At 41.3% G+C, this 23,666-nt stretch overlaps 1 protein-coding gene across 1 annotated transcript in view; it reads left to right on the top strand.

Moving 5' to 3' along the window:
- The first annotated feature begins 5,023 nt into the window (after positions 1-5,023).
- The window catches only part of LOC111665670 (uncharacterized), a 21,270-nt gene continuing 2,627 nt past the window's right edge, over positions 5,024-23,666 (top strand). The window contains 8 exon segments of the mRNA XM_087177828.1: positions 5,024-5,298; positions 5,779-6,162; positions 7,027-7,242; positions 8,008-8,436; positions 8,533-8,868; positions 12,627-12,703; positions 13,163-13,223; positions 13,339-15,480. Coding sequence (XP_087033954.1) covers positions 5,024-5,298; positions 5,779-6,162; positions 7,027-7,242; positions 8,008-8,436; positions 8,533-8,868; positions 12,627-12,703; positions 13,163-13,223; positions 13,339-15,480 — 3,920 coding nt within the window.

Raw genomic sequence — 23,666 nt, forward strand, 5'->3', positions numbered from 1 at the left:
AAACTCAAAAGTCTCTGAGACAATTAAAGCAAAAATCATTAAAAATAAATAAATACATCAAAAAATAAAAGTACAGCACTTAAGTAAAAGTATTCAGTTGCTCTCTGCTTCTGATTATGGTGACGTTTTATTTTACTTGGTGTGTCTGCAAAGCATCATTAAAAAACTGCTGGTACATGGTTGATTTTTTAAAACATAAATCAAAGTCATATAAGTCAAAAACTTTATGAGTGATAATTGTCTCACAGTCCAGTAAGAGACTTTTCTCATGACAAGGTGTCGAAGGAGCTTGGAAATAATAATAATGAAAGTATTTTATGCATCAAATTAGATTTTTTTTTTTTTTTTTTTCTGGGGCTTGAAGAGGCTGCATTGATATGAAAGTGAAAAACATTAAAGTTTAAAGATGATTCTTGACCTTGGAAAGAAAAGACAAAAGTTGTCATGAAACTGTAGATTTTCATTTTAGCTCAAACTTTGCAGGTCAAAGGTCAATGTTGACGGTGGAACCAGCAGCTGATGCAAACACCTCAATCTTTTAAAAGGAACATGGATGGGCCCTCGACAATGCAAACTCCATCTGTGATGCGGCTGAAAGCTCCAGAACAGCTACTAAATGGACCCTGAGGTGAGATTGCTTTCCGGGAGTAGACTGTTGGTTTATTTGTGTCATTTGGTAAGTAAGCTAAGCAATGATGACAATGACCTTAGACTTCAGTAACTCGAAAACTGGTTAAGTGACTGAGAGCTCATCGATGGGTGATTGTGGTTGCCTAGCACCAAAGAAGATGGTGCAGCTCAGTGAAGCAGGTTATAGGGTGTGACCTCAGTGATTTTCCACCTTCTTTTACTGATTTACAACCACATCTTCTAAAAATGACATTTATATACAACTAATTTGCAACAGTTATTATGTTTTTATACAAAGATAATTGCGTTTTTTTATTAAGATAATTAGGAAATTAATGGATCTAAGTTGCAATATATTGATACTGAATGTATCCGCAAAAAGTTCACCGACACTATTTTACTTATTACCTAGAATATCCACTGGCAAGAAGTAGAGCTGGTGTAACTTTCTTTATGGTTATTTTTATGCACTCAAAGAACAACATTTAGAAAAGATGGTTTAATATTAAGTGACTCAAAAAATGATATATTCATCTAAAACCACATTTGGTTCAACAACGCAACACTTTCTAGGCGGCAAAGATACTTCACCAGCGCACATAAAGCCTGTCAAGTTTTCACTGCAGGTGACGGTGTTCCTGTACATGTGGTCTGTTTCAGACACATTCTGTAGCCTCAGTCAGACAGAAACTCCTTCATCAGATGTGAACAGGCCTCAGTAATATGACATTTTAATGAAAGTACAAAACCTTCAGGCAGCTTGATTCCTTTTAGAGAAGTGTCTCCTTCCTCAGAGCACACAAAACATGAATGAACCAAACTGACTACCCTTGTTATCGCCTCTGTGGACAGATGATCCCAATCAGCCAAACAGTTTCACCTGTGTGTGTGAATGTGTACTTGTAAATGCTACATAGTGTGGACCAATGTAGGGAAAGTGAGGACATTTTGGCCGGTCCTCACTTTCTGACACAGTTTCAAATCTCTGTTTGAAGGTTAGAGACCTGGTTTTAGGATTGGGATTAGGTTTATCTTAAAATTAAGGTGAGGGGCTAGTGAATGGTTAATGTTAATGAGGGTCCTCACGAAGATAGAAATATGTGTGTGTGCATGTGGAGAAAGAGGAATTCATCCTCATGTCACTTTGTTAAACCTTATTTATGGAGGGATTCAGATCACAACACGAAGGGACAAATACACAAAACAACCATCGCACACAGACATACAAATAAAAACTATTCAATTATTAAAAGTAAAATCAAAACCTCAGAACCCTCAGAAGAATAGGTGCATGCGACCTGAATTTTCTGTCATGTGTTTTGAAGGTGCACGTTACTGGATGATTTCATCACTAAAAAGAATGCATTGATATAAAAAAGAAACATGTTGAACTTCAAAGTTTGTTCCAAACTGTGGAAACAAACCTATGACAAAACAACTCAAAGACCACTCACTAGGTATCTCTCATATCACCAGGTCAGACATCCCCATGACAACTGAGCAAACATTCGATACACTGATGAAGACTTTGTTGAAAATCCTTATCTGGTGGTATGAATCTGTCTTCACATGTAAACTACTTATCTGGTACTAGGATTCTATCCTTACATGTGAACTCCTTATCTGGTACTATCTGGTACACACTTAGGGGTCCTTGTCCTTGAGCATGCAGCTGCTTCTTTTTGACAGTTGGACAGTTTTGATAGCATCCATAAGTGTTCACACACACACACACACACACACACACACACACACACACACACACACACACACACACACACACACATCCTGACCATGTCTCCTTCTTCTCTTTTCCTATAAAGTTCATGTACACTCTTTGTTCAATATCAGTCTGCAATTACACTCTGTATGACTGTACACTGATTTCAAAGGGTCTTATAAAGTCAACTTGATCATTTTGTCAACTCTTCATTTTCAGATTTACATCACAGAGCTCAGGAAAAAGGCGAATTTATCTGTGACTGTGGCTACTGTTATCATTATTGATGTGCTGTGTGTGCATTTGTGGGTTTTTATTTATTTATTTATATTCTGTTTTCTTAAGTTTACTATAAACATATTAGAAAAAAGGCTAAGAAGTGGACCTTCTTTAGTTTTTGTAAAAACAGCCCTGCAAGGCAAGAAAGAATTTAATTTGATACTTCCTGCTTCAGCACGGCATGACGCACAACAATGGGCTCATGAATAGTCCACAAACAATTATAATCACAGGGCTTAAAGTCTTACAATGTGATGTTATGGGTATTAACACTGGAGACATGAAGCACAAACAGTTTGTCTTTAAGTTTTACATTTCCTCTCTCAGGCTTCTCTCTCGGAGCTTTAGTAACTGGTCAGCCAATCAGAAGAGAGGAGGCTCTGAGCCTGTTGATGTTGATGCAGATGGACGATTAAAAGTTCACCTGTGATCAGTTTTCTGTAAATGGTGCTGCTCATTTTCTCAAGCACGGAGGTTGGTCTACAGGTTTCATATGATGGGAGACTGCCCAAAAATCTATCTCCAATTTTTAAGGGTTCAGTTCAGACATGAATCTTTGGAAAACAACAGTATACAGAGAAAAGTGCACATGAACTTTGAGTTGTTATGGGTAACCTGTTACCACTAAGACCCGACTATTCCAACATTTGGAGAGGATTCTGCAGCACTTCTGGAAATGTCACATTTCTCCTTATTTATCTACTTTATTCAGTCTCAGAATAGAGTTGAGAAAACAAAAATCTGAATAATTAAATAACTATTCTTCAATAAAGAATAATTACAACCTTGGCTGCTCTCAATGTCCATGAGGAGCAATGAAATCTGCAACAAACATAATCATCAGATGAGCAACAGAGTTGGATAAATCTGAATTGGTTGGGGGATTATAAGCATTGTGCTGCACTTTTCATTGACGTATTTAAAACATTTGATTCACTTGATCATGATAAACAGTAGTTTTGACAGTTTCACTGCAATGTTATGCATCATATAACCCACATAACTTCAGCATGAAATTGATGCCATGCCAACAATGACTTGGAATTTATATTATTAGAAGAACTGTATTTACTGGTTGAACCAGAACTGTATGTTTACAGTTGTGTGATTGCAATAAGTCAGTAGAACCTGATGAAAATTACAATTCATTTTTTTAGTGTAATATAGACAAAATAATGAAATGAATAAATAGTAGAGTTAATCATAGTCTTAAAACTCTGGTTGCTCATATTAAAGAGAAAACATTCTCTCACGGATGTGGTCCGTCCAGTCTTTCATAGTTAATGTATGTAAAAAAAAGACAAAAAAAGAGGACAAATGCTGCATAATGATAAAAAACTTGGGTGTCATCTTATCAGGAGAAAAGACAAATGCTTACGAAGAAATCAGAAATGTCCCCGATAATGAACAAACCAAGAACGTTCTCTAAAATATCATGTCACTAAACCATTTTTTTTACTTACATTATTATCAACCGAATAAGAATGCACAGCCACACCTTGCACAGAGAAAATATATTAGACACACATCATGAATTAGGTGCTTGCTCAACTCCTGATGTCATATTACCCTCTTTGTGTAGGTATAAAAGCTGCTGCCCTTTTTACTGGAGGACATCAACACGCATACAGCAAAGGATCCTGAACAGGTGGAATCAGACAGCATCACAACTTCAGTCACTGCAGCTAAAAGGATCAACACCAGACGAACTCTGTAAGTATTTTAATAATCAACATTTGTCCAACTTCAATCAATGAAATTGTGTTCTATGTGCATCTTTTTGTATTTATTTTATTGGAAAAAGAAAAGAAAACTTTGTTTTTAATGCTTGAATTATGTGGCATTATGTGACATTATTATGTTGTGTCTGCAGGTAAAACTGGGTGTTGAGAGTTGTTTTTAATTTAATGTTTAATGAATGCACAATAAATCCTGGATTATTACAGATACAATGCAAAACCAGATTTGGACAACCCAACATTTACTTTTCATTTAAATAATGGAAAGCAGTTTGCTTTTGCAGCTGCAGCTTTATAGACAATAAACTGAGAAGGTAATAAAATAGTGAAAGTAATTTAAACATATTCTATAAGTGTTACATTTTGGTGATTCAGTAATTTAAAATTTAATAATTTAATAATATTTCTAAACTTGAAAAATGTTCAGATATACTTAAAAATGAATCTAACAATAATTTATGATTTTATATTTAAAAAGCTGCTCACAAAATCTACCACAATGAAGATGAAGATCTGTATAATCCTCCTGCTGGTTGTTGGTAAGTTTATCTTTAACTATTAATATAAAAAGATGAAATTTGAATATAAGTTTGAAATGTTGGATCCCAAGAGTGAATGTAACTTTAATCCGTCCATGTTGTTATTGAACAGCATCATGCAATGTACAAGGACAATCAACAACAGCTGCTCCAACTATAACAACAGCTGTCTCAGGAGCAACAACCACAACTACGTTGGGTGCAACGACCACAACTGCCCCGGCTGCAACAACTACAACTGCCGCAGGTGCAACGACCACAACTGCGTTGGGTGCAACAACTACAACTGCCGCAGGTGCAATGACCACAACTGCGTTGGGTACAAAAACTACAACTGCCCCGGGTGCAACAACTACAACTGCCCCGGGTGCAACAACTACAACTGCCACAGGTGCAACAATCACAACTGGGTTGGTTGCAACAACTACAACTGCCCCTGGTTCAACAACTACAACTGCAGCAGGAGCAACAACCACAACTGCCCCGGGTAAAACAACCACAACTTCCACAGGTGCAACAACCACAACTACCAGAGGTGAAACGACCACAACTGGATTGGGTCCAACAACTACAACTGCCCGGGGAGCAACAACTACAACTGCCACAGGTGCAACGACCACAACTGGGTTGGTTGCAACAACTACAACTGCCATAGGTGCAACAACCACAACTGGATTGGGTGCAACAACTACAACTGCCCCAGGAGCAACAACTACAACTGCCACAGGTACAACGACCACAACTGGGTTGGTTGCAACGACCACAACTGGGTTGGTTGCAACAACTGCAACTGCCAAAGGTGCAACAACCACAACTGGATTGGGTGCAACAACTACAACTGCCCCGGGAGCAACAACTACAACTGCCACAGGTGCAACGACCACAACTGGGTTGGGTACAAAAACTACAACTGCCCAGGGTGCAACAACTACAACTGCCGCAGGAGCAACGACCACAACTGGGTTGGTTGCAACAACTACAACTGCCCCTGGTGCAACAACTACAACTGCCACAGGTGCAACGACCACAACTGGGTTGGGTACAAAAACTACAACTGCCCAGGGTGCAACAACTACAACTGCCGCAGGAGCAACGACCACAACTGGGTTGGTTGCAACAACTACAACTGCCGCAGGTGCAACGACCACAACTGCGTTGGGTACAAAAACTACAACTGCCCAGGGTGCAACAACTACAACTGCCGCAGGAGCAACGACCACAACTGGGTTGGTTGCAACAACTACAACTGCCCCTGGTGCAACAACTACAACTGCAGCAGGAGCAACAACCACAACTGCCCCGGGTGCAACAACCACAACTACCACAGGTGCAACGACCACAACTGGGTTGGTTGCAACGACCACAACTGGGTTGGTTGCAAAAACTACAACTGCCCCAGAAGCAACAACAACAAATGCCCCAGGTGCAACAACTACAACTGCCCCGGGTACAACAACTACAACTGCCACAGGCGCAACAACCACAACTGCCATGGGTGCAACAACCACTACTGCCCCGGGTGCAACAACTACAACTGCAGGAGGTGCAACAACCACAACTGCAGGAAGTGCAACAACTACAACTGCACCGGGTGCAACAACTACAACTGCACCGAGTACAGCAACTACAACTGCCTCAGGTGCAACAACCACAACTGCCACAGGTGCAAAAACCACAACTTCCCAGGGTGCAACAACTACAACTGCCCCTGGTGCAACAACTACAACTGCAGCAGGAGCAACAACCACAACTGCCCTGGGTGCAACAACCACAACTTCCACAGGTGCAAGAACCACAACTACCACAGGTGCAACGACCACAACTGGGTTGGTTGCAACGACCACAACTGGGTTGGTTGCAACAACTACAACTGCCCCAGAAGCAACAACAACAACTGCAGGAGGTGCAACAACAACAACTGCCATGGGTGCAACAACTACAACTGCACCGGGTGCAACAACCACAACTGCCACAGGTGCAACAACCACAAATGCCCCGGGTGCAACAACCACAACTGCCACAGGAGCAACAACCACAACTGCCAAAGGTGCAACAACCACAACTGCCCCGGGTGCAACAACCACAACTGCCAATGGAGCAACAACCACAACTGCCTTAGGAGCAACAACTACAACTGCTGCAGGACTAACAACCACAACTGCCACAGGTGCAACAACCACAACTGCCTCAGGTGCAACAACTACAACTGCCAAAGGTGCAACAACTTCAACTGTCCCGGGTGCAATAACTACAACTGCCACAGATGCAACAACCACAACTGCTGCAGGAGCAACAACCACAACTGCCCCTGGTGCAACAACCACATCTGCCACAGGTGCAACAACTACAACTGCCACAGGTGCAACAACCACAACTGCCTCAGGAGCAACAACTACAACTGCATCAGGCGCAACAACTACAACTGCCCCGGGTGCAACAACTACGACTGCCGCAGGTGCAACAACTACAACTGCATCAGGAGCAACAATTACAACTGCCGCAGGAGCAACAACCACAACTGCCTCCGGAGCAACAACCACTACTGCCGCAGGAGCATCAACCACAACTGACATCAGTGCAACAACTACAACTGCCCCAGGTGCAACAACTACAACTGTCACGGGTGCAACAACTACAAATGATGCAGGTGCAACAACCACAACTGCCTCAGGCATAACAACTACAACTGCCCCGGGTGCAACAACTACAACTGCTGCAGGACTAACAACAACAACTGCCACAGGTGCAACAACCACAACTGCCTCAGCTGCAACATCTACAACTGCCGCAGGTGCAACAACTACAACTGCCCCGGGTGCAACAACTACGAATGTGTTGGGTGCAACAATTACAACTGTCACGGGTGCAACAACTACAATTGACGCAGGTGAAACATCCACAACTGCCACAGGAGCAACAACCACTACTGCCGCAGGAGCATCAACCACAACTGACATCATTGCTACAACTACAACTGCCCCAAGTGCAACCACTACTGCCGCAGGAGCATCAACCACATATGCCACAGGTGCAACAACTACAACTGCCCCAGGTGCAACAACCACTAGTGCCACGGGTGAAACAACCACAACTGCGTCAGGCGCAACAACTACAACTGTCACGGGTGCAACAACTACAACTGTCCAGGGTGCAACAACTACAGCTGCCGCAGGAGCAACATCTACAACTGCGTTGGGTGCAACAACTACAACAGCCACAGGTGCAACAAGTACAACTGCCCCAAGTGCAACCACTACTGCCGCAGGAGCATCAACCACATATGCCACAGGTGCAACAATTACAACTGCCACGGGTGCAACAATCACAACTGCCACAGAAGCAATAACCACAACTGCCCCGGGTGCAACAACTACAACTGTCCAGGGTGCAACAACTACAGCTGCCGCAGGAGCAACATCTACAACTGCGTTGGGTGCAACAACTACAACTGCCTCAGGCGCAACAACTACAGCTTCCCCGGGTGCAACAACTATGACCGTGTTGGGTGCAACAACTATGACCGTGTTGGGTGCAACAACTACAACTGTCCCGGGTGCAACAACTACAACTGCCACAGGAGCAACAACCACAACAGGGTTTGGTGCAACAACTACAACTGCCACAGGTGCAACAACTACAACCGTCCCAGGTGCAACAAGTACAACTGCCACAGGTGCAACAACTACAACCGTCCCAGGTGCAACAACTACAACTGCCGCAGGTGCAACAACCACTTCTGCTGCAGGATCATCAACCACAACTGCCGCAGGAGCATCAACCACATATGCCACAGGTGCAACAACTACAACTGCGTTGGATGCAACAACTACAACTGCCACTGGTGCAACAACTACAACCGTCCCAGGTGCAACAACTACAACCACCACAGGTGCAACAACTACAACTGCCAGGGGTGCAACAACCTCAACTGCCGCAGGAGCAATAACCACAACTGCCCTAGGTGCAACAACTACAACTGTCCCCGGTGCAACAACTACAACTGACGCAGGTACAACAACCACAACTGCATCAGGTGCAACAACCACAACTGTCCCGGGTGCAACAACTACAAATGCCCCAGTTGCAACAACTACAACTGCCGCAGCAGCATCAACCACAACTGACACAGGCACTACAACTGCAACATCCCCAGGTGCAACAACCACAACTACTTTATCAACAACCACAGCTGCCCCAGGAACAACAACTGCTGCATCCTCTGCAGTCATCAACAGAACAAGCTTCCTTTTTGTCATGGCAGTTGGTACAGCAGTTCTTTGGAATTAGGAACTGGACCTCCGTCTTTTAGGAAGTGTATATAAACTTTTCTTCATCAAGACTTACAAGATTTACGAGACAGAACGATTTTATTTAATTTGATTTGTTATTTATAGTGTTTCTAATCTTATTTATGTGTGATATCTCTGAAGCATGAACACGCTTTAACTGTGACTTACTTTTTTCCAAACACAAAGTTAAGTTCATGTAAAATAATTTTCCCTTGACATAAGACAAGTGTAAATACAACTTTTATTAACATTTGCACAGAAACATATGACCCATTTACAGTAAGTGTACACAACAACCACAGACAAGTGTGGTGAAAAAAATCTCAGACTTTTGACCCCACTGTATATTTGATGGTATAATTCAAATATTTAACAGTAGAGTTAAGTTTTTTGTAATTGATTGTATCATCTTGCAAGGTATCTACTAGATGGAAATGTTGTGAGTGCACTGCTGTGATTGTTCTGTAGCCTATATTTGGATGTATACATTAATTATTAAAATTATTAAAGTTTGACATGCTATGAACCATAGTTTGTTTTGTTGTTTTTGTAAGATACAGCATTGTAGTCATATTACTTTATTTTGATAGTGTGTGTTGAGCCTTGACATTCATTACAGCCAAAAACAAGCTTCAAGGAGCCCTAAAGTGCTGTAACAAAAATTACACAAGATATAATACTGAATATAAACAGAAAAAATAGTACTAAGGAGGAGCAATCAAATCTGCTTCAAATATCATTGACTAATGAGCGTTCTGGCCAGAGAAAAGAGAAAAATTTCAAGTTCCAGGTGACAGTTTAAAATTAAAAATCCTCTTTAATTGGGGGCATCACTTCCCACTGCAGGGAAGAACTTTGTTAATTGAATTTGTTGAAAAATATGATCAGTCTAATATCAGAAGCTGACTTCTCCATTTGGATCTCCTCTCTTTCCTTCAAAGGAACACAAAAGGACAATGAAAGTTTAAATTAAGTTATCTATTAACTATATTACTCTCTAATATAAGATGAATGCAATGTCTGATACTCACAAAGATGAAAAGTGGAGCAGAAGACACACATCACATTTATCCAAAAGTTGATAAAAATGAAGTGTGTAACGAGTTAGGCAATGATGGGAGAGAATATGTTTTTGCTATTTACTATACAGCTACTAAATGATACTACTAATAATATGATGTCTATGCATGAGATTTGATGTATAAGTATCATATTTCCACATAAACCCAGTCATGAGCAGAAAGTGTCATGGTTTGCTATGGCAGACACTTTTTGTTAGTTTTGTTTTGGACTTTGTCACTTCCTGTTTTATTTTGTAATAAAGTTTCCTTGTGTGTCTCAGTGTTTTGCTTCTTGTCTTGGTCTTGTTTCTGTGTAGTGATTGTCTGCCCCGCCCTAATGTGTTTCACCTGTGTGCAATCACCTGGCCTCCTTGTCTATATAGTCTTTGTGCTTCCCTTTGTCTGGGTTGGTTCGTCTGTTTAGTTCAGGGTTTGTTCACGTCGTCTGTTCATGTCTGTATTTTGGTTAATAAACCTGTCTGTACCGTTCCCCAAAGTGTTGGCTGCATTTGGGTCCACCCCTACTTACCACTAACCCTTGACAGAAAGGAAGGGATGGAATTGCCTACTTTGAGTTGTGCTGTGCTGTGGAGTTCCTTAGCTGGAACCCATAGCAGTTGATGTTAATGACGGTACTCTTCTGGGTGGATGCTACTGGAGGCGTTGTCCGTTACCATACATCCGTTGATGCAAAACAAACTCAAACTTTGCCTTGATCCTCTGGAGATGACCATTTGACACATGGTCTGGTTGTACTTCTCTCTGATGTTATAAAAGCTTGTCTTTTTGTGATAGAAGGATCCTAAGTCTCTGTTTCCTATCAATTTGATAGTTTGATGGTGGGAAGAGTGAGGAAGGTGACATTTCTGGATCCATCACTCTCCATGTCTTTGTTATGAATTTCTTTAATGGTTTCTGACTGATGCCAGACCAGGGTTGTCCATTACAAAAGGTTTCCTGACACAAAGCTACTCAAAAAACTTGGCAACACATTTAAAATAAATAAATCTGCATGTGTATTATGAAAATACAGCACATTCCTCATACTATCTTTTGAGGTCATAAAACTCTATGTTATGCCTACAGAACTTATGGCGCCTACACTGCTGTATGTGCATTCGCATTTTTCTGTTCATGTCTACTTTAAACTTGGCTTAGTGCCATACAAGGTTGTCATGTCAAGAGTAATGACATATGTACTGCAGGTGTCATGAAAATTGAGTGTATAAAAGAAATTCCCATGACAGCATGGTTTGGATGAGAATATAATAAAGAAGACAGTGTATATACTGTATTTCCAACAGCTACATAACAGCAAATGGCATAAATTGCAAAACGTGCAAGAAAAAAAGAGGTTGAAGTATGTAGGTTGTTGTTGTATGTTGTACAGATCATAAAGCCTACGAGGCAAATTCGTGATATTACATTATTTATATAAAATTTACTTGAAATCTTTCTTGTTCAGGTGCTAAGTCCAGCACTGCCTGATGATGGCGAACCGGTTTGGGCTTGAAATGGTGTACTTTGTCTAAATGTAATAAACAATATTTCAAGTGAGCATTCTAGAATGTTGTAGAAATCAGTGGACACAAATAAATCCCAATCCACCAACAGTGTTTTTCACATAGGTACTAAACTGCCTCAAAATGTTCAGATCTACACCCACAAAGAGTGTTTGTACTGGGCATCAAAGGAGTATCAATGCACCTGAAAAGAATCTTAAGCATCACATTCCCCACATCAGTTCAACATGACCTCAACTACATATCAGCCTAAGAATTCATTTTGTTAGAGCTGTATGTACTAGATTAGCTAGAAGTGTATGTTAAAAACTGTATGTTACTTTGTATGCAATAAGGCACTTAGTATCCTTAACAAGTTTTTTTTTTGTTTTTTTTTGGTAAAATTTAGATAAAATGAAAAATAAATAAAAAGTGTAGATGATCAAAGTCTTAAAACTCTGGTTATTAATATTAGAAGGAACACATTCTTTCCTGTAGGTGTGGTCCTCCCAGACTTTCAAAATTAGTGAAATATTAATAATATATGTAAAAACGACAACAACAACAAAAAAAACAAAAAACAAACGGGACACATGCTGCACAATGACACAAAACCTTGGTGCTATCTTATCAGGTAAACAAAAACAAAAACCCAGCACTGTCACAAATGAAATGTCACTCAACCAGTTTCTGTATTCACTAAAAATACCAGCCAAATAAAAGAAGTATGAATAAGCTGTTAACAGCCACATCTTATACAGAGGACAAAAAACATTAGTCATACACATCCTTTACGTCTTTGTTCTGGTGGTGATGTCATCTTACTCGCGTTGTGTAAGTATAAAAGCTGCTGTCTGTTCACTGGAGGACATTGACTGAACAGGTAGAATCAGAGAGCAGCACAACTTCAGTCACTGCAGCGAACTCAACACCAGACGAACTCTGTGAGTAATTTATTGATCATCATTTGTCCAGATTCAATCAATAAAGTTACATATCCTGTTTATCTTCATATGATTATATTATGTATTCATTTATTTTATTGGAAAAATTTATCCTTGAATTTTAGTATGTTGTGTCTACAGATAAAACAGTATAAGTATTGACAGTTGTTTTTCACTCAACATTAATTAATGCACAAAAAGTCTTGATTATTCCTGATACAATGCAGATCTTAATTCTTCTAAATACATGATAACAATTTGTATTTGCAGCTAAAACGGTTTATTGTGTTGAAGATGAATAATAAATAATGATAAAATGCAATTAATTTAAACATCGTCTAAAAGTGTTAAATTGTAGTAATTCAGCCATTTAAAAGAATGACTGAATATCTCTAAACATGAGAAATGTTGTACTTCAAACCAATTATAAAAAGATCTATGATTTTATATTCAAAACAGCTACTCACAAAATCTTTTACAATGAAGATGAAGATCTGTGTCATCCTTCTGCTGTTTGTTGGTAAGTTTAACTTTATCTATTATTTAATCATTTATTTATTATTTAAACATTAATTTAGAAATGTTGGATCCAAAGAATGAATGTTACTTTAATATATATGTATGTTATTGAACAGCATCATCAACAGTTACCCAAGGAACTACCTCAGCTGGTCCAACTACGACCACAGCTGGTCCAACTACAACCACAGCTGGTCCAACTACAACCACAGCTGGTCCAACTACAACCACAGCTGGTCCAACTACAACCGCCGCAGGAACAACAACTACAACTGCCACAGGAGCAACAACTACAACTGCCTCAGGTGCAACAACTACAACTGCCGCAGGAGCAACAACCACAACTGCCTCAGGTGCAACAACTACAACTGCCTCAGGCGCAACAACTACAACTGCCCTGGGTGCGACAACTACAACTGCCACAGGAGCAACAACTACAACTGCCTCAGGTGCAACAACTACAACTGCAACTGGTGCAACAACCACAACTGCCGCAGGAGCAACAACCACAACTGCCTCAGGGGCAACAACTACAACTGCCCCAGGTGCAACAACTACAACTGCTGCAGGACTAACAACCACAACTGCCACAGGTGCAACAACTACAACTGCGTTGGGTGCAACAACTACAACTGCGTTGGGTGCAACAACCACGACTGCCTCAGGTGCAACAACTACAACTGCCCTGGGTGCAACAACTACAACTGCCACAGGTGCAACAACTACAACTGCCACAGGAGCAACAACTACAACTGCCTCAGGTGCAACAACTACAACTGCCACAGGAGCAACAACCACAACTGCCGCAGGAGCAACAACCACTACTGCCTCAGGCGCAACAACTACAACTGCCCCGGGTGCAACAACTACAACTGTCCCGGGTGCAACAACTACAACTGCCACAGGTGCAACAACCACAACTGCCTCAGGCGCAACAACCACAACTGCCTCAGGCGCAACAACTACGACTGTGTTGGGTGCAACAACTACAACTGCCACAGGAGCAACAACTACAACTGCCTCAGGTGCAACAACTACAACTGCAACTGGTGCAACAACCACAACTGCCACAGGTTCAACAACTACAACTGCGTTGGGTGCAACAACTACAACTGCCACAGGAGCAACAACCACAACAGCTGCAGGAGCAACAACCACAACAGCTGCAGGTGCAACAACCACTACTGCCTCAGGTGCAACAACTACAACTGCCACAGGAGCAACAACTACAACTCCCACAGGAGCAACAACCACAACTGCCGCAGGAGCAACAACTACAACTGCCGCAGGACTAACAACCACAACTGCCTCAGCTGCAACAACTACAACTGTCCTGGGTGCAACAACTACAACTGCCCTGGGTGCAACAACTACAACTGCCACAGGAGCAACAACTACAACTGCCTCAGGTGCAACAACTACAACTGCCACTGGTGCAACAACCACAACTGCCGCAGGAGCAACAACCACAACTGCCTCAGGCGCAACAACTACAACTGCCCCGGGTGCAACAACTACAACTGCTGCAGGACTAACAACCACAACTGCCACAGGCGCAACAACTACAACTGCCCCGGGTGCAACAACTATAACTGCCGCAGGACTAACAACCACAACTGCCACAGGTGCAACAACCACAACTGCCTCAGGCGCAACAACTACGACTGCGTTGGGTGCAACAACTACAACTGCCACAGCCGCAGGAGCAACAACTACAACTGCGTTGGGTGCAACAACTACAACTGCCACAGGAGCAACAACTACAACTGCCTCGGGCACAACAACCACAACTGCCTCAGGCGCAACAACTACGACTGCGTTGGGTGCAACAACTACAACTGCCACAGGAGCAACAACTACAACTGCCTCAGGTGCAACAACTACAACTGCCCCTGGTGCAACAACCACAACTGCCGCAGGAGCAACAACCACAACTGCCTCAGGTGCAACAACTACAACTGCCGGAGGTGCAACAACTACGACTGCCCCGGGTACAACAACTACGACTGCGTTGGGAGCAACACCCACAACTGCCACGGGAGCAACAACCACAACTTCCTCAGGCACTACAACTACAACTGCCCCAGGTGCAACGACCACAACTACTTTATCAACAACCACAGCTGCCTCAGGAACAACAACGACTGCTGCCTCCTCTGCAGTTATCAACAAAACAAGCTTCCTTTTTGTCATAGCAGTTGTAACAGCAGTTCTTTTGAATTAGGAACTGGATCACCATCTGTGTATATACACTTTTCACTCTGAGACTCAAGATTTTACCTAATTTAATGTTATCATTTATCATATTTATAAACTCATTAATGCACAATATCTGTAAAGTATAAACTTGCTTTAACAGTGACTTACTTTCTTTCCAAACATAACATTAATTTTATGATAACAGTTATTTATTCTCTTGATATGACAAGCAGTAATACAACTTCTATTAACATCCGCGCATATGAACATATGAACCATTTACAGTAAGTGTACACAACAACCACAGCCTTACAGTGTCTGAGGAAAGTGGTCTCAGACACTTGGACCCCACTGTATATCTAATGTTACAATTCAGATACTTTACAGTATTGCTCTATTTTTTCGTATTTGATTGTATTATCCTGTAAGGTATCTACTAAATGGAAATGTTTGTAGCACACTGTGGTGATTGTTCTGTATCCTACATTTGGATGTGCACCCTAAGTATTAAAATTATTATTATTAATAAATATGAAGTGAAATGAACCAGAGTTCTTTTTGTATGCTGCAGCATTGCTTTATTTTGATAGTTGTTGGCTCAGTACCTCATGAATCATACAACAATTTTAGCTCCTCATTATAGCCAAACATATGCTGCACGGAACCCTAAAATGCAGCAACAAGCATGACAAAAAATATAATACTGCAAAAAGCTAAAATAGTACCACCAAAGATGAGGTATTCCATTGTTTAAAGTGTACATATTCTTATAATTATTGTAAATATTATAACAGTCTTTGAATTCAGATTCAAGTCTTCTTAGAGAAGTCTCTACAAGCTTTGCACACCTGGATTTAAATAGTCTCCTCACAAATGTTCTATGACAGGGCTCGGCAAGTAAATTTGCCTTTGGGCAAATTTTTCTGTAGGCCATTACATGGCGGGCCAGAACATAATCAAAGGCTAATTTAAGAAACTGATTGATAGAAATGCAACTACAATTTGCGACAGACAGTTTCAGAGTGTCCTGTTGTAACTGCTCAGTCAACTGTTCCACCCTGACAAACAGGAACAAAAAGAGCCACAGTTATGTCCAGTTGTGCTGCATTAAAGTTCCCATATTGTATAAACTGAGATTTCCATGTCTTTTTTGATTAAAAAGCAGGTCTCGGTTCTATATTAATACTGTGAAAACAAAGGTGCTTAATCCACAGAGAAATGCACACAGCCTGTATTCAGAAACTGAGCCTTAAAATTAGCTGTCAGGACTTTGGGATGTCACAACAAAGCAGTCACTGCTCTCAAGCCCCGCCCAACAGGACCCACGATACTCATAAAATAGTCAGCCAATCAGAGGAGAGGCTCAGAGCTTCTTTTCTGATTGGCTCACCAACCTGTTGTAACCAGAGCTCCAGAGAGAATCCTGAGAGAGGAGAAACTACACTAAGATGGATGGTTTTTGGTTCTTAAAACCACAAATATATCTTCTTATGGATGAACACTGCATATAAAACCACAGGAAAAGTGTAAAATATGGGACCTTAAAGGAATATAATTGACACAAGGGGCTCTATTTTAACAATCCAAATTGCATGGATGGTCTGAAGCGCATGGTGCAAGTGCATTTAGGGCGTGTCCACATCACTATTGCTATTTAAAGGCAGAAAAAACTGTCTCTGCGCCAGGCACATGATTCAAAAGGGTTGTACTAAATCTCTTAATTATTCATGGGAGTGTTCCAGGTGTGACATGCAATAAACCTATCACTTTCTTAAATGTTTGTGTTTCTGATTCACTCTCAACATGGATAAAAGTATAACAGACATTCTTCAGGTGGGCGTAGATTCTCTATTTGGACATTATAGCTAAATGTCTGGCCGTGCAATATCAACATAATCTGGTTGGGCAGATATTTTTTCTGGTAGGCCAATTTTGGCCTGCGGGCTGCCAGTTGTCAACCACTGCTTTAGTTTTTTCAGTCGCTGACAACCGTTTGTCCAACCAGTTGTCACATTTTCAAAACTCTAAACACAATTAGCACAGCATCGGTCTTTTGTGGCCGTACCATTCACACATTTCATGTCGTTTTCACACAATATGCAGTCAGTGAACACATTTCCACAATGCTTACATTTTCTTAACAGACAAGCTATACCTCCCGAACAAAATTATGGATTTTTTTTGTATTATTTACGAATGTTAACACAAAACATCCCACAATAGCAAAAACAATATTCCAAACCTTAGATACAGTATTAAAAACCTCTGCTTCTGCAATGATATCAGTTCAAAAACAATGTATCTCAGCTGATAATAAACAAACAATTGAATAATTGACACACAGCTGATTTATGTTGGGTAAATTGGGCCAACCACAGCTGATTCCAGTCTGGCTTAGACTCAGTGGCAGGGGTTATTTTTTTTCTATTACATTGACACTTATACAGTAAAAGGAGGACTTTGAGGAGTGATTTTTTTGGAAACAGAAACAGAAAAAGACAAACACTGTAATGTCTGGACGAGGAAGAGTAAGAGCAAGGGGCCCAGGGAGAGATGCAGTGAGAGGTGCAGGAGCAGTGAGAGGAGTAGGTGCAGTGAGAGATGCAGTGAGAGGTGCAGGAGCAGTGAGAGGAGTAGGTGCAGTGAGAGATGCAGTGAGAGGAGCAGTTGCAGTGAGAGGAGCAGGTGCAGTGAGAGGTGCAGGAGCAGTGAGAGATGCAGTGAGAGGTGCAGGAGCAGTGAGAGGAGCAGGTGCAGTGAGAGATGCAGTGAGAGGTGCAGGTGCAGTGAGAGAAGCAGGTGCAGTGAGAGGTGCAGGAGCAGCGAGAGGTGCAGGAGCAGCGAGAGGTGCAGGAGCAGTGAGAGATGCAGTGAGAGGAGCAGGTGCAGTGAGAGGAGCAGGTGCAGTGAGAGGAGCAGGTGCAGTGAGAGGTGCAGGAGCAGTGAGAGATGCAGTGATAGGTGCAGGAGCAGTGAGAGGAGCAGGTGCAGTGAGAGGAGCAGGGCCAGGGAGAAGAGCAGGCCCAAGGAGAGGACAAGGTAGAGGTGTAAGAATGCGTGGTGGTGGCATTCCAAGGGCTGCAAGAACAGTAGTCAGTGATGAAATTCGTGCCACTATCATTGACCATGTAATCAACCACGGTCTTTCACTAAGAGAGGCTGGTGAAACAGTGCAGCCAAATTTGAGGCGGTCAACGGTTGTCTCCATTATACGCATGTTTCAACAAACCAACAGGTAAGTATTGCATTTTACATGGATTGTTTCTATTCTCACTTGACATGTCAATAAGGCCATACAGTAATGCATATGTTGATTTTTTTTTGTCCCTCTATAGAATGCAATGTCTTCTTCCCTCTGGGGGAAGAGGAAAGCTCCTCAATAATGATCAAGAGCTTGCCATTGTAGAAATGGTTGTTGCAAATAATGCAATAAAACTGCATGAAATTCAAACTAGAATTGTGGAGGACCATGAGATATTTGACAATATCGATAGCATCAGCCCCACAACCATTACGCGGATATTGTCCAAACACAGAGTGCGGATGAAGCAGCTCTACACTGTTCCCTTTGAGAGGAACAGTGAGAGAGTCAAGGAGCTACGACGACAATATGTCCAGGTATAGTGTATATTCAATTCAATGTCCAGTTCTATAAGCTTTGCACTTTGCAAGTAGGTAACCTACACAGTAATAGGTTACAGTACAGTATGGTATACAGTAATGACATGATTTACATAAACTTTGTTTCAGAGAGTTATGGAATTGGAGGCCAACCAGGCCCCTCATGAATTCATATACATAGATGAGGCAGGATTCAATCTGGCCAAAAGGCGTCGACGTGGACGAAATGTAATTGGAAAAAGTGCCACAGTTGATGTGCCAGGACAGAGAGGGGCAAACGTTACCATGTGTGCAGCAATTGCAAATGCAGGATTACTCCTTCACAGATGTCAGGTTGGACCCTACAATACCGAGCGCCTCCTTGCCTTTCTCAATGATCTCCACCAGCGCCTTGTTCCAGAGCAGGATCAGGAGGGTGAAAACATGAGGACCTTTGTAATCACCTGGGACAATGTGGCTTTCCATCATTCGCAAGCAATAACAACATGGTTTGAAGTCCGCCCAAGACTGGTACGTCTCTTCCTTCCACCCTATTCACCTTTCCTCAACCCCATAGAGGAGTTCTTTTCTGCATGGAGGTGGAAGGTTTATGACCATCAGCCACATGACCAGATGTCCCTCCTTGAAGCCATGGAAGCTGGCTGCAGGGACATTACAGTTGATGATTGCCAAGGGTGGATCCGACATACCAAGCGGTTTTATCCCAGGTGCATCGTCTTGGATAATATCAGATGCGATGTAGATGAAAACATGTGGCCTAACCCTGTAAACAGTATTTCTACTGTACCTCCTGTAGTAAACAGTAAAGGAAAAAAAAACTGATTTGCTTTTTACTGGAATGCTTTTGAATGTGAACATTACATGTGGACATACAGTTCCCAACCAAGAAATTTAGTGTAAAAACGGTGGATTGCATGTTTTGCATGCAAATACCTGTAAAACTGAAACATAAAAGTCTATGCAGTTTTTGTAATGTCAACAATAGCCAGTATTTTGAAACCTGGGGTACTTTGATTGACTGCATGTACCTTGTGAAGTGAATACAAGTGTTATTCTTTGACAGAATAATTTCAATTTGAGTCAGATTTCCAGTGTTTTGGTAAAGTTAGTGTGTGCAGAGAAAGATTTGTTCTATTTTGAAACGAAGAGTTAGTATATATTTAACAAAATGTTTTTTTGAGAAGAAAATTATCCATTTGGCCAATTGTGTTTTGTAGGTGTGAGTCTGTGTTAAGAGTTTAGAAAAAGTATCTGAAGTATGGGTAAGCGCTTGTTAGCGATTGAAAAAAACTGTAAACTTACACTAGTTCTGCTCCAGCGCTCAGAGCTCTCTGCTCCTTTTAGCGACTTTCACTAACTAAGCAGTTTTTTACATGCTGTTCAGATCTGCTAGTTACTTTAGCTTAGCATTAGCTTCTCTCTCTCTCTCCCTCTATCTCGCTCGCTCGGTGTGGTGTTGTTGTAACTTCAGTATAGAGTATTTTGATATTTATTACATCTTCAGCGATGTCTGCTGTCTTTAGGCACAGCTCCAATCGCTAACTGGAGCCAACTGCGCACACTGAAAATTTTCCTCAAAAAAGTCAGACAAGCTCTATTAAACAATTTTCAAAAATGTAGAGTTTTTTTTTTTTTTGTCCTGTATCACCCAGTTTTGGTCTCATTCTGATATCTTTAACAGTTTTTGAGGAAGTGATGGGAATACCCTCCACCTCTCCCATTGACTGCATAACAAATTCAGAAGCAGGTGTTACTGGGCAGAAATGGGCAGAGCTGATATTGATTGGCTAATTAAACTCATTGATTCTTATCCTTTTAACTCAGGTATGAAAGCAACTCTAAGAAAAATCAACATGGTGTATTTGTGTATACTTGTGTGTGCGTGTATATGTGTGGTTCTTTGCATCTGTATACATGTCTTTCTATAATTGTGAGGACAATTTTGGTTAAAAACCATTATTGTGAGGTCATTTTGGCCGGTCCTGACAACTTCAAAAGGCTGTCTGAAGGTTAAAAGACACACAAACTCCATCACCACCATATGGATATTAACCGTATAAATGTCTCAACCTGGTAACACAAGCATTACACACAACACAGCTGTACTACCACACACAACAATACACACGTGCACATTGACAGACACACACAAACACCATCTTACTTTTTTGATATTCACCTTCAAAATAAGAGTCTCAACCAGGTAAAAATAACTTACTTGAGGTTCTGTTAGGCAGCTCTACCGCTTCATACACACACACACACACACACACACACACACATATATATATATATATATATATATACTGTTGCCCATAAAGTTGGAATCATTTTGTTTTCAGACTCAATCCTCTGTTAATTCCTATTTAAATTAATCAGTAATCAATTTTGACCAGGTGCAATGATTACATAATGTGTCCCAATTACCAGGTGAAATGAATTCATGCATAACATTTGTTTGGCGCTAAAAAAATATAAAAAAAAAAATATTTTATTCCAACTTTATGATCAACAGTGTATATATATATATATAAAGTATTTCTGATTCTGATATGGACTGGACTGGCCTTGCACTTTGCTTTTAATTTTTCTAATTTATTAATGTCATGCGGCCCGCTGGCCTGTCCACAGGCCCCTCAGCAGGTAATGCACGTGCTCTGACAGAGTAAATGCTTTAACGTTTGTCAATATAGACAGACTACACCTCATTAGATCAGTTAGAGCCTCTATTCCAATTCAAATATTCAGTTCATTTTGCATTAATCATAAGCTCATTTATTAATATCTACCAGCATTGTGTACTAGCTGAACATGGTGACTGCCTACCGTTTAGACATGTAGAACTCAAATTCTCACTCCATTCCTCCATTATTCATATTCCTTTAATCCAAAACAGTCCATAGATCACAAAAATCAAAAGGGTTTCTTCATAAAAGTATTCCAGGTTATGAATATCGTCGTGAGAAGTCCAAGGCTCTGTGTTAGCGAGTCTGCTATTGTTTGTTAGCTTTCTGGCTACAAAATGGCATCTCTAACTATCTATCTATCTAAACTCCACAAGCAGTTGCAGTATAAAGGACCGTTTCAACTCCATTTTTTGTAACCCAGTCATCCCTGTGCTAAGGTCCATACTCCTGCAACGCTGCCACCTGCCACGCTCAGCTCCAGTCTTGTTATCGTGGATACCTGATTGTTCGACTCACCTGTCTACTCAGTTCTGTAGATTCCTGTCTGAGTACCCATCTCTGCCATATTACTGCCAGCCTTTCTAAAGCCCTTCGTCCCTATCACCATCACCAGCTCCATTCTGCACTTTTAACAATAATTACAATTAAACCCACCGTGATGTCACCCATTGGTTTGTGAACTGCCGTTTTGAAACCAGTAGTTTGCGTTTTGGCCGTCACCATTTTAGTTTTTTGAAACCAGAAGAAACCATATTTGGATGAGAGGGTGGAGCTGGGAGGAGTGAGGGGTGGATCTGACCCGATCTGACCCCGAGAACAGAGGTCAATGTTCACACCCACCTGCACCGGCTACCTGACCGCAACAGGCTCCTGGATGCGCGGTATGAAGTCGCTGCTAACTCAGTTAGCCTTCATAATTCGAGGTAACTTTATAGCTTAGTGTTGAAATAATCTTAGTAGCTAATTGCATACATGTCCACATTTGGTAAATATCATATATGGGAGGAGAAACCTTGTAATATTAGCTGAAGTTACCATCAAGGAGTAGTAGTGGTGTAACATGTTATAACGTGTTTTAAAATTAGTTCTCCAAAGTTAAAAAATCCACAAAACACATGTGGACTGGATTGGCAAACTCCCATGCTCCCTCCAGCACCCTAGCAAGGGTAAAGAGCTGGTCCACAGTTCCACGCCCAGGACGAAAACCACATTGCTCCTCCTCGATCTGAGGTTCAACTATCGACCGGACCCTCTTTTCCAGTACCCTGGCATAGACCTTACCAGGGAGGCTGAGGAGTGTAGTTCCCCGGTAGTTGGAACACACCCTCTGGTCACCCTTCTTAAAGATGGGGAGCACTACCCCGGTTTGCCACTCCAGAGGCACTGCCCCCGATGTCCACGCAATGTTGCAGAGGCGTGTCAACCAAGACAGTCCTACAACATCCAGAGCCTTGAGATACCCAGGGCGGATATCATCAACCCCCGGGGCTCCACCACAGCACAGTTATTTCTCTTCCAAAACATAGATACAGTGTCTTATATGATAATATAGTATTTTTTAAAGTAACACATTTGGCTATAACATTGTTCAGTCTTGTCAGCTATGCTCTTCCTTCTTCCCTACAACCTCAGTGTCATATTACACTCTCTGCCCCATGTCAGACATACAATCAGATGACTTTTGGACTCCACTGTAGCTGTAACAAATTGTCAATAGTTTAAACCGTTAGAGTTCATATTTTATAGTCCTCAGCCATAAAAGTTAGTATCAGTGTGCTGTTCTAACAGCATCACTTATTTAGACAGAGATTGTAACTGGAGCAAATAAATATTAACTGTCTCACACATTAGGACTCATGATGATTAATGATTATACTTGTTACTAGAAATGTTGTTGCACTGTTGATTCAACTACCTCTTTTTGTTATACAAACTTA

Source organism: Seriola lalandi, unplaced genomic scaffold (genome assembly GCF_002814215.2).
Source record: "Seriola lalandi dorsalis isolate HSWRI2012SDOR001 ecotype SW California unplaced genomic scaffold, Sedor1 jcf7180002054657, whole genome shotgun sequence".
In the NCBI taxonomy this organism is placed as follows: Eukaryota; Metazoa; Chordata; class Actinopteri; order Carangiformes; family Carangidae; genus Seriola; species Seriola lalandi.